At 40.3% G+C, this 13021-nt stretch overlaps 1 protein-coding gene and 1 long non-coding RNA gene across 7 annotated transcripts in view; one reads left to right on the plus strand and one right to left on the minus strand.

The window, feature by feature from the left end:
• Positions 1-13021, minus strand: part of LOC119831253 (protein spire) — a 70895-nt gene that overhangs the window by 41902 nt on the left and 15972 nt on the right. For all 6 annotated transcript variants that reach the window (XM_038354565.1, XM_038354587.1, XM_038354580.1 and 3 more), the window contains exon 2: positions 12766-12803. In XM_038354565.1, coding sequence (XP_038210493.1) covers positions 12766-12803 — 38 coding nt within the window. The remainder of the gene's footprint in view (positions 1-12765; positions 12804-13021) is intronic.
• Positions 599-1926, plus strand: LOC119831293. Its single transcript, XR_005287887.1, has 2 exons — positions 599-727; positions 1596-1926. It is a non-coding gene; the product is annotated as an uncharacterized LOC119831293 (long non-coding RNA).

Here is a 13021-nt window from a genome sequence, read left to right on the forward strand (position 1 = left end):
TGAGTGGGGGAGCCGGAGGCCCATATCCTTTTCCTTACCCTTCCCAGTCCTTTCCTTTATTCATCTCATCAATCCTTTTTTAATCCCTTCCCAGTTAAAGTCGGCAATCCATTTGTAGAGGCGAAAGGTCTGCAATTGACCTTACGCCTCTCCAAATGTTCATGGGCAGTGGTAGCGCTTACCATCAGGCGACCCACCAGCTCCATTGCAGACTATGACATAAAAAAAAGACTTGTGAACTGATTCATTAATATTAAAATTCTCTTTTGGGGTGAGACGCAAATCTGATAACCGAAAGAGGTAACGGCAGTGTCATGTGACACATCATGTGTACAGTAGCAGCTTTGTGGCGGTCGGCCGACACGAGATCGCCTTACAAAGCGCCGCCTGCTCACTCGCTAAGCGATACGTCTAATATAAAGATGTAACAATAATATTAATTAATATTGCATCACGTTTTTTGCTGTGTTATGATATGTGGCAGTATTCACACATAATATGCTCGAAGTATCGGTATCGAGTCAATTTTTTCTTCATCAGAAAGATTAGATATTAGTAATTGAATAGAACAGAATTCGGCAACAAAGGTATCATTGAGAAAATTTAATCAATATCTAAATTGATTTAATTTCCGATAAAGGTAATTTAGCACGTCACAATGCATAATGACCATTAAGTGGTAACAGCGCAAGGCGCGGCGCGCTCCCCACGCGAACGCAACGTAATGGTGAGTAATCAAATTATGTTATGTTTTTGTGCACGCGTGGTACATGTTCTATGTACTACACATTAAGCTGTTTTCTCTATCTCAGATAATAAACAATAAGGCATTATAAGGATACAAGTCACAAGTTCTTTCATATTTGCAATGTTTTACCGGTGATTTCATTAAAAAGAAACAAGATACGCATCATCAGGTATCTCATCGGGTATCAGGTATCTCATCTCGAACTATACTGATGAGTGTTGTCTCTCAGACTCAGATTTCGCTTGTCAGCAGCCGATGTAACATATAGATGGGTACAAGTTGTACAGTGTACAGTGAACACGAAAGTATTTTCCCCCGCTCCCGCCGCCCCCGCGCCGCCGCGCCGCCCGCTGGCAGGTACACGGGGCCGGGCTCGCCGTTTCACTTGTATTGTTTCTGCAACGATGCGATCGCCCATATCAAAACATCAAAACATTGCATTCGAAATATATTAACCCAAATAGCAACGACGGTTGGAAGGCTCACGACTCGTCGAGATTGATGAACGAACAGTTTAATGGACGGAAATAAGACTATCATGATCTCGAATTCACCAGCAAAAAACTTAATAATCAAGGGGAGAGAAAGTATTTAGATGAATGCGGTGGGAAACCTATTAACGAACGCAACTTATTCCAATACAATTCGAGCGGCTCTCAAATTTCGTAATTCAAATAGTCAATTAAACTATAAAATAAACACAAACACGCACGGCGACAGAGAGAAAAATACGCGTATGATTTGCACAATACAACGCTGAAAAATAACTCCTATAATATTGAATAGACTGGATTCCGGAAGCTGTAAGACATGGACTAGTGATGTTTAACTAATTTCGTTGTGGCAGATCGCGCATGCTTGTGCCGGTAGCGGTGGTAGCAGCGGGAGCAGTGGGTGCGCTGGGTACGCTGGGTGCGCTGGGGCTGGCAGCTCACTGCGGAAGCGGCCAAGGGCTGCGCGCTGGACCGTCACAACTGTGAACCAGACCTGCTCACAAAACCGGAATACGTGCAAAATATAACCGTTTTGTTCGTGTGTGAAACGGAGATCGCGCGTCACCAACAGATTCATTATATTACTTGTTATCTGTGGTTGTAAAACGTATACCTCGCGCTTTACTTTTTCTGCCCTTTCAATATGGCTGACGATTGTGAAACATTATACGATGTGAATTAATATGTAACTGCGTTTTAATTCTCTGCCCAACACGTTTCAACACATACTATATCGCCTTTTGCCAGAATTTTGATTATTTCACGGAATTAAAATTTATCTTATTTCAAATTGAAAACCTTCCTGTGAAATGTTTGTCGTAGCCCTTAAGTCCAAAGTTTGTTAGCGTGTAGGCGCTGCATGCGACCCCGCACCGACCCCGCGACACCGTGACACACATCCAACCGTGTCACACATTACGAATGCCTATAAATGATAATTTACAGCCGCTAATAATCGCCGGCCTCTTCTAACAGTAAGCGAGATTAATAGCTTTTTACCAAGGCTAAGAAACGGCAATCAGTAGCTTTCCCGCGCATGCTAATATCCACGTCACTTTACGTGTCACACAAGAAGGCTATCGCCTCCCGGGGTAATTGATTACGGGCGACCGTTATATCATCATCATACCGCATTAAAATAATTCTCATATGTTCTTGTGCAAGAGTAATCATTAGTTGAGGGATCGAGTCGACTCGGCTGTTAATATGCTTCAGTAAGCTGAAGCATTTCTATGCAACGCCTACTGAGCTTTCGTCAAACCAGCAAAACAAAAAAAAAATTCAATGAAAACATTTTATCGAAATGATGTCACCAAATAATGCATGTGAAATTAGCAGGTAGCGCGAAATTCCGCAGAGAAGCGCGCGGGGTCACGGGTGCGGGGCGAGGGGGGCTCGGCCCACATTCCGCCAGTGAGAGTTTACCCAAACGACAGATATCGAAAGTACTGCACATGCCAATGCTTTCAATTACTCTACAATACTCATCTTATATTTTTCCGGCCGAATGTATACATCGGTATCACTAAAACACAAGTTGAAACGATACCTTCAAAAGCTACGTTGTTCTTATAAAACATTACATGTAACTCCAATACACATGAAACGCAACATAAACTCTAACCGTAATAACTAATTACGCAAGGAGCGCGTAATTTTATGAATGAAAAGTTCAAAAACAAATAGTGTGAATGAACGCGCGCGGATGTGCCGGAACGTAAACAATGCCGTCACACGCCACCGCCGCCACCGCCGCCACCGACGCCGCCGCCGCCGCTCGAATAGCATCAAATATTGTTCTGCCATAACCTCAGATACCCACGTCGTCCTGACCTTTCTTGAGTTAAGCATTTCCACAAACCATTGTCTAGTCCATGTCGTTAACTCCGGATTGATTTCCAATATCTACAACATAAATATGACCTATAAACGTTATTAACCCTATTCGAGAGTAGCCTTCAGGAGTAGCTACTCCATAGTCTGACCTCACAGTCACACCATTCGATAATTAATTAATTGAACTTCGTTTTATGATAGACAATTAAAACGTTAGATAGCAGAGATAATACCTATTAAAACTTGAGTACGTCTGAACATTCAAGTGGCGTGAGGCGTCTACCACTCAAGGGGCGATGGCGCCTCGCCCTGCCACCGCACCGTCTGATTACAACTAATTACAATTAAGTAATTGATGAAAAGAATTAATTTAGAGTTAAAAAATAACAAAAAGACCACCTACCACAACTTAAAATAGAATTATATTCTCCTTCTTTTTTCTCTTTGCTAAAGACCCATTGTTCTTTTCTCATATCCTTGTTGTTAAGGTTACAACAATTAATTATACACCCTTACTTTAAACGGAATGCAATTCTTGGAACTGCACTAAACTGAACGAAGACGGTTGAAAAAATAAGTAATTAAACGAAAGATGTTAGACATTCTGTGGATGCTTGATTACGGTCAGCGGGCTCCCCTGACGTATAACCACGTTACTTTGAAAATAAAATGATACAAATTTAGCTACGTTTAAATGTTCCATTATTTCTTTTGTTCCAAATATAAGTAAGTAAGCAGCCCAAATACTGTGTTCTAGCAACAATAAAGAATGCATGGAAAGTTCAAGGAGGATCGCATAATGCGTATCACAACAATAGTATGAAACAAAGTCGCTTTCTCTGTCCACATGTCCCTTGTCCCTTTAATCTTTAAAACTTCTCAACGGATTTTAATGATTTTTCTTTAATAGATAGAGTGGTTCAAGAGGAAGGTTTATATGTATAACATCTATTAAACTACTCCTAATTGTAATAAGTAAAGTTGTAATGATAATTTGATATATCATTTCATGTATGGCAAACTTCACTATCACCAAATATTATTGACCGTTTTCTATTTGTTGTTAAAGTTTATTTCATACAACACCTTCAATAAAATTTAAATTTAGCAAAAATGTAAATATGATGTTGCGTATTTCATGCAATAGAAATTTATGTCCTGGCATGCGGCTATAAATTTCTGGAACACACAACATTACCATAAGTTAGAAAAAGTAAATTGCATGTCCAGGAATGTCGCATCAAGGTGGTGTGAGCGATGTCGGCGACAACATAATGCGGCATGAGCGGGGACGCCGCAGCCGCTCGCACACCCAACCTGGCGCGCATTCCCGCGCGGCAGCTGCACGCAAAAACGAGCATTACCGAGGCACGCGCTGCGCCCTATTACCGCTGCGCGCTCACGACCGCAGCTAAAACTATAAACACTACTTTTTACCGCGTTAAATGAACAGCTGATCGAAAACACTAACATTACCCCACCAGCTGATCGAATGCAATGTATATAACCTGCAGCATGTGACTAATTACATATGGTATGCAGGCCCCTTACTGTGCGACAAGGCTCTTGCGAAGACAAACGAAACCTTAAAATAAACCATGAGTCATACTTTACATAAACACACTCGTGTCATCAACAGATCTTTGAATAATTATTTCGGATTTTTAATTACATATCAAATAAATGTCACATGAAATTGTACGATGAAAAAAAATCCGTTTCAATCAGTAATATTACAAAGAGGAACCTTTTATATATTTCACTGGACCGATTTCAGAAATTCTTTCACCATTAGAAAGCTGCAACTTCACTGAGTGACATAGGCTATATATATGTACCACGGGCAGAGTCGAGACGAACAGTTAGTAAAGTATCAAGTAGCGAAAAAGAACCTTAAAAAAATAGTAATTACATTGACATTCTTTCAACAGATCAAAAAAATAAGACTTAGGTACGTTTTCAAGTCTCTTTTAATTTTATCTTGTAATATGAAACACGAAGTAATTAAATGCAAAAACCGATAAGAATTGAAGTTGATTAGCGAGCGAGTGTGAAAAGAGAGACGCTGCGGCTAGCGCGGGCGGCGCGGGCGGCGCTGGCGGCGCTGGCGGCGCTGGCGGCGCGAGCGGCGCGAGCGGCGCCCATTCAGCGGCAATATTAACGGTGTTAACCAGTTGCTGCGACGCGCACGGCGCAGGGCCGACACGCACTTTGATATTAAATATGTACACGTCGAACGTATTGCACCTAGACACATTACCATGTACTACAAAAGCGAACAGGTACCTTCTGAGGAGGCGCGCTCCCTAGGTAGCTCACAACCTAGGTTACCCTCAGACAAGATCGTGGTCAAGCGCTTCTCTATTGACCAATAATACATACATAATAATACAATGGTAAAGAAAAACAGAAGATGAAGAAAGTTAAATAAGCAGTTACGTTAAGAAAAATTATTCACAATAAATGTAACGCATCGCACGAATTAGGATTGAGGCGTAAACAGCCACAAATTAAACTGCCCGTAACAAAAAAAAAATAATAAATAAATATAAAAACGCTGCAACTCACTAGATTTTTTTAGGTATTCATTTAGATAACAATAATCATTCAATATTTTCCTCCTTTCTCCGTGACTTTCAAAAGATGATTTAATACAATGAAAATAATATTGACGCAAGACTATAATCACCCTGCGATAAGTTGTCACCAGCCGTATCAACGAATGACAAGTGTACTGGTACCTATATATTAAAGTATGCGTTTCATTTGAGTATAACATTTCCCAGCTTGTCGGCATCAACCCTAGCGGTTGCGGACAGAATCGCTGATGCTGGACGCTTGTGCCTCACACATGCACGCGCCGCCCGACCGGTTTTTGGCAACGGAAAAGTAATCGATGACGGAGACGGTCCGATACCAGACCGGTCTCATTCAAATTAAACTCAACGAGCGCCCATCGACCGTTAAAAACGATAACAAATAAATAACAATAAATTTTTAAATGAATCGAATAAATAAATTTTAATAGCATCAACAAAGGCATATATAATAAGGGAAATAATAATTTTTTATATACAATAACGACTCTATCTTATCTCAATTTTTTATTGCAGTTAGTATCAGGCATCAGCAAACAGTAGTAAATGAAATAACAAGAAACAGGAGCAAGTGGAGAGTGGCGAACCTAAAAGTGAACATAGCTTATAACGTGAGTATGGGTGCGCTCTGCAGACAGATTGCTTCCCCGCGCAGAGCGTTACCGATCCTACAGCCACAATTGAACCTGATACTTTCTTCGCTGAAACCGAAATGAAACTCAAATACAAAGAGAAAGACACATTACGTAGCGAGGGCCGACTTGACGAGCGACGAAAAGCGTATCGATGGAAAAGCACATTGACCACTACCAAGAAGAGACTCTCTTGTTACTCGAAAAATGTAATACCGAATACGTAAAAGATTAAACTACAGGAATATAATTGAAGTGTTATATTTAAAATTAACAACCAGATCGTTGCGAAAGTCGAAAGTGTATTCATAATTCTTGTATAACGTCTAAAATCAAACAATTGAAACTAGTTTAGCATCTATCACCTAACAGTGTATTACATTACTGAATGCAATAAAGGCACGTATGTTATAAAAGATACGTGTTGCGATACGCTGCGGCCGCGGAGATCGCTGAACTTTCGCGCGCTAGTAACATCGCGCCTGGCCTTGACCGTGCGCGCGCGCCGCCCGCCACCGCCGCCCGCTTCACACTTGCGAACCACACTTGTGACTGTATCTGCTCCCAAAGAAAGGCAAGCAATGCGGAGAGCCTTCAAAAACAGATACATGATGATTTATTTAGAAACATCAAATGAAATATTTAAAATTTTCTCAACAATTCGATGAAACCATAATCCAATATATTATATAATTCCCGTGTCATAATGTTAGTTACCATACTCCTTCGAAATAGCTGGACCGATTATTTTGAAATTTTGTATGTATATCGTGTAGGTCTGAGAATCGGCCAACATGTATTCATACCTCTACATGATAAAAGTACGTCAGAACAGCGTTAGCTGGGTCAGCTACTATATTATAAGACTGAGCAGCCAAGCATATCAGTAGAAGGCTTTATAGTTCATTGAAATATTATTCTACAGATCTCAGTGCTATATTAGCATTAAGCAAACAAACGTTGCTCGGTCACACCCACCCGCTACGCGCATTTGAAAGTCAAAATCCCAAAACGATGGCAATCATGACGCGGCCCGAGCGCGCAAACTCTAAACAAGGTCAAGAATTATCTCAGAGATTGGGAGCGGACAATGGGCTACCATTTACAGTCAGGACCGTGGGAGTGATCTTTAGCACTCGTATACCCGTAACAAATAACAATGGAATAACGTCGTATCAAACTCGAGACACGGCTATAAATCGCAATGCAAAAATGAAATGTGGTCATTAGAACGATATAATCAAAGTTCAAAGCGCCGCGAAGGAAGCCGGAACGGTACTCGTGAACATTCACAAAATTGGCAGAACGAACCCGCTGTGACAAATGCTGGATGCGGTTAATCAGTGCGGAGATGGAGACGCGATTAGACACAGCCTGTTAGCCGAGCTGATTACCGATCTCGCGTTATCGGCGTCCGCGCTCGCAGATAGCGACGCTGCTGCCTCCGCAATCCGCATCCATCCACCGGCTAGCCACACAAACTACGACACGTTTCGGTGTATTCACCTTATCTCTCATTATTTATTCGTTTCCATTATCTTTCAAATACTTTATAAACATTAGACTCTATAGAAAGTAGTTCTTGGCTTATGTTTAGAAATAAACATCTAATGTCAGTCCAAAATTTTAAAAATGTATTCGGCATAACAGTTTCGATTTGTAAGTTAACATAGTGTTATAAATTGCAAAAAATGCTTTGTAACAAGATTTCGCCAATTAAGAATAGCAGAACATGATATGTCCGCTGTCCGCTGTCCGCTGTCCGCTGTCCGCTGGCGCGTGGCCCAGAGCGGGCGGCGAACGGCGACAGGTCGAGCGTGTTGAGGTCGAGACACATTACATTCGGTTTTTATTGCTGTTTCATTGCTCGTTAAGTTCGGATCATAAACATTTTAGAGAAACTAGCAAATTAAATACTCGTTTTTTGTGATAAAATTATCGAATCTACTAAAATATGTATGTATGTTACACTCATAGACTAATAACGCTTATTGAGTGGAATAATAACTAACATTGCGTTGAGTTCGCAGCGTCCGGAGAGTGATAGAACTGGTCAGAATCAAATTTTAGCACATTTTCCACCCAAACCGTAACAAATGATGTAGAAATACAATGTGTTGCTCGCACAGCACGCTTCGCGTCGTCTTTTTTAGTGCGAACTGCCAAAGAGTGGAATTCCCTGCCGCCGTCTGTCTTCCCAGAGAACTACAATATGGGTACATTTAAGAGACGAGTAAATGGGCACCTTCTAGGTAGACGTGACTTACCATAGACCGCGTCTCCACTTCCCATCAGGTGGGACCGCGGTCAAACGTCTGCCTATCTCTAAAATATAAAAAAAAAAAAAAAAAAGTGTTGCTTGCATACATGCATAATTATTACTATTTTTCGCTCAATGAACGTTATCGGACTTTGAGCATAACGCATTATAAGCCTAATTGCAACATTCTTACTACTCTCTTAATATTCAGAAAACGTTTTATGGCCAATGACACGACAAGCAACCGTTAACTATACATAACTAACCTTGCGCACCTTAACTTCGTTCGTTAAAATTCGAAAGAAGAGTAAGGACCAGATAAAATTTAAAACAAAAATGCCTGCCGCAATGTCAAATTACTCATGAATTTCCCTAACGGCATATATTTTGTGATACGTATCAAAATTCCCAGACAGGCGTTTATCTAATTAGGAGACAATGCAGACAATAAATCAAATAAAAAGCATTAACAAGCTGTCTGACGACAATTATCTTTAGGCGTCGAGTTAGATCGTTGCGAGACATCCTTATTATCTGAAGAATTCATAAACTATTCCTCTGGAGACAAATTGAAAGAATATTTGTTACATATTTTTCCTTAAAACATAGCATCAACTTTTTAATGAATTAAACAAAAATTAAGCGACATATCCTGAAGTAGCACCAGTTTACTGTGCAAGATATATAATATATTATATTTGGGATATAAGTTTGCCCTGAATACTTAGCTGTCGGATGGCTCAGCTTTTTTTTTAACGAGGAGGAAATCTTCAAAAGAGACTCTAGCTTTGGGGGAAAAGGAAAAAGAGCTTGTGGGAATTCTACCCACTAGAACTCCTCCTCGGTGGCCAAACTCAAAGCATAATAGCAGGGATCCCTCGATACAATCAGCTTCCAATGGAACGCACCAGGATCCGGATGGCTCAGCTAGCAGCTAGCATGGAGCTGGCAGAGCGCGAGTGTGCACCGCGCGCCGCCGCCGCCACAATCCAGTGGCGATATACCAATCAATTTATTCGTTATTTTTTTGTGTTATGGTATAACTACTGTTACAACATAAATACATTATATATTAATATGTAAAATAATTAAGTTCTTCGTTTCAGATCACGTGACAGCCATTCCCTATAAAAAGGCCATTGCCAAATCAACAATAAAAAGCACCACTTCATCTCTATGAATATATCAAATTTCCGATAAGTTACAGCTAGTTATGGAGGTACATTATATGTTTAATTTTTTTTTTATGATAGAATATTAAAATGTTCGTTACTATGACGTCATCGCTGTATGCGCGCCCTAACAAAGTGGGCGTAACGACTTAATTGCTGTTTTAGTAACAGATCGATTTGGAGATCGCTACCTACTGGTGTGACGATGAAAGTTTAGAGAAGAGAGAAAGGAACAACAATGTGAACATAATGAGACGTACAAGTGGAGCCGGAGTGTGCCTGTGTGTTAAACGAAACAATTAATGCTACACAACACAAAACAATTGGATGTAACTTATATAAATACATTTTTATATAAAATATTATATACTCAGGAATCACGTACATATCGGTCCAGCGGTTTCAGAGAGCAAACAAAGAAACAAACTTTTTAGCTGTTTATATTAGTAGTATTATATTATTAGTACCGGTCGGCACACGCTTGGTGCGCGCTGTGGCTCGCTAATTCGCTACTAAAGCTATCATGATTATCAACGGGACACCGATGTGTATAGGTTTATTAAATTTCCCGCTAATGCATCTGCTTCTATCAAATTACTGTCGGCTCTATGTACGGAATGATTGATAACTATTCAATTAATCGTTCTAGTTGGAGTTTGTATTACACGATACCTAATCCTGCTTGCACTTACCAACACTTTTAAGCCTTCAATGATAATCAATAATTTTTTATCCATTACTCGACATGAAATCTTAGACGGTCCGACTTTATACTATGCATAATACTAACGCGGATCATTGCACACTATTACATGCTTATGAAGCTCGGATGGAATGCAAATAAATACATAACCCGCGTTATTATAAGAAACAAACACCATAGTATATTACATCGAAAGCAAAGATAATATAATCGATTCACTTTCGCTCAATCGGTTCCTATCACAGCGACTTGCGAGACTCGAGAGAGTAGCTCTGCGAGGTTCCTGCGCCGACAGCCGGCCGCGGCGGGGAGGCCGCCCAACCTCCCGGCTGCCAGCACAGGAGCGTCCACTCGCAATCGGTAGGGTTACATTTCATTCACCGCAACCGATGTGATTGAACCCAGATCGTATCCTTGAAAACTAGTTGCACTAATACAAAACGACGAAGTCCATGTTAAATAATTAGAGACGCTGAGATGCTTCTAATTCTTAACTCGGAGTTACGAATCATAAATAATTAAACAATATTTATACAAGACTATAACATAAAAGCAAGACATAAGAACTGCTTCATTAACTGTAAATAAATGATAGCAGACTTAACCGCATTATCGCATAGTGGCGTGTTAGGTAACCGAGCACGGACATGTTAAATCAGGAATTGAATTTAATTACCAGTACACTTCCAAGCCACACTCGCACCGAACGAACACTATATCTCGGAATTGTCTTAGCTACTTCCGATACAACTTTCTATTGTTTCTAAACGAAACTGATTCTTGTACACATAACATTTTACAAAATTATATAGGGCCAGCTGCCTACGTCGAACGAATATATACAATGTGGGTGTAAAAATATACAAATCCTTAAGTTTGGAAAGGATGTTAATTTGCTATAGCCAATTTAACATTTGGTGTAAATGTACCGCTACAATTCCAAGGTTTCTCACAACCTTCTCTTTCTTCACCCGGTTGCCGACTTTCGATTAAATAAAAAATCAATCTTCGTCTTGCATCCTTCATGATAAAAAACTTTAATCAATATTCCATCTTCTTTTTCCCCCAGCGTCGCGGTAGGTCTTGCGATAATTGAAGCAGGCAGACAGGGGGTGAATCTTCGCGACTAGTGTCGCGGGTGCGCGGGGTGCGCGGGGTGCGCGGAGCTGACAGGTGCAAGAGTGACGGCGCGCGCCGCTCGTAACTCTGGGTCCCGTTCCCGGCTGCGGCCGCTCGACACGTGTCAACAGCCAGTCTACATTTCCGCGTTTTACTTACTCTGTTGCTTTCAACCGATATGTTACACATATATTATTCGGATTCTTATTCTATTCCTTCTTTCACATTTAGAATTTAACTAGTTTGTGACATATGATACAGGATAGGTACACAGTACAATGCGAGGATAGGAGGACCTTATCAGTTGCATGAATTTTCATTCGTCACATTTTTGATCAGATACACGCGAGTGAGAATACATCTAATTGTTATGACGCAAAAATTTGTTCTATGCAAACTGTACAAAGTTATATGGAATCGCAGCCACAGAACGCGCTGTGAGGTCGATCCTCGTCTCGTAAATTTCGACTAACTTTGTAGTTTCATCAGCTGCTCCCAATATGGAGCAATAGGGTCGGCATAAACATCAAGCCCAGAATAGCCAGAGCTTACATAGCTAATAATTCTATCTGTAATTGGCTCGGAAGTCGAGCCTACATAAATGAATTTTCATTATATAGAACGTTCCTTGTCGACATAAATAAGTTTTTTTATTGTTGATCTACAAATGAGGTGAGATCACAAAACATATTATCTTTCGATCTTATCAAAAGCATAACATTAGCTTAATAGAATTAAAGCATCGAAATTGAAACACTACAAATGCTGCGCATAATATCCGAGCTTCGTAATTAAATAAATGGTGTCATTGCGTTAATGACTAACATTGACAGAAACTTGCATGCGCTTTCTTCGAGGTATGAAGCACAGCAGAGAGTTTCCAGTGCACTATTTACCGGCAACAAGGCGCTGCCTTTGACGGAATGCCTCAGCTTGGTTTGGAGCCATCGTGACATGCGACCCGAGTGTTTGCTCACGACTCGCTTTGTGCTCGCAGGCCACAGCCGACATCAAACGGATCGCCGACACGCAGCTTTTTGCGAGTATCGCACTCACCCAAATATTTTAGCGGTAAGTCATGTAGCTTATATTATATTTATCAGATGTGTTCATATATAACTGTACGTTTAGGTTCAAACAATAATTTGCAAACCATCGGCATCTAGAATAACTCCTCATGTACCTACTTAAAGGACTGACTCACCTCGTATTCTGATTTAACACGTTGTCTGCTACTGTCATCTGAAACAAAATGATAAAATGTCATTAGTAAAAGTGTAGTGTGAAAACTTTCGTAGAGGTTTATTTTAAAAAATAAAATTATTACCTGATAATGAAAAAATAAAAACTCCTGTCGATATTAATGAAACCTTAATTTTGGTGTTGAAGGAGCGTAACGAGCGCGAAAAAAATGTAATCATGGTCGGTATTTCGGAAAAAATTGATACAAATTACACTAC

The sequence above is a fragment of the Zerene cesonia genome, chromosome 1, assembly GCF_012273895.1.
Source record: "Zerene cesonia ecotype Mississippi chromosome 1, Zerene_cesonia_1.1, whole genome shotgun sequence".
NCBI classification, from domain to species: Eukaryota; Metazoa; Arthropoda; class Insecta; order Lepidoptera; family Pieridae; genus Zerene; species Zerene cesonia.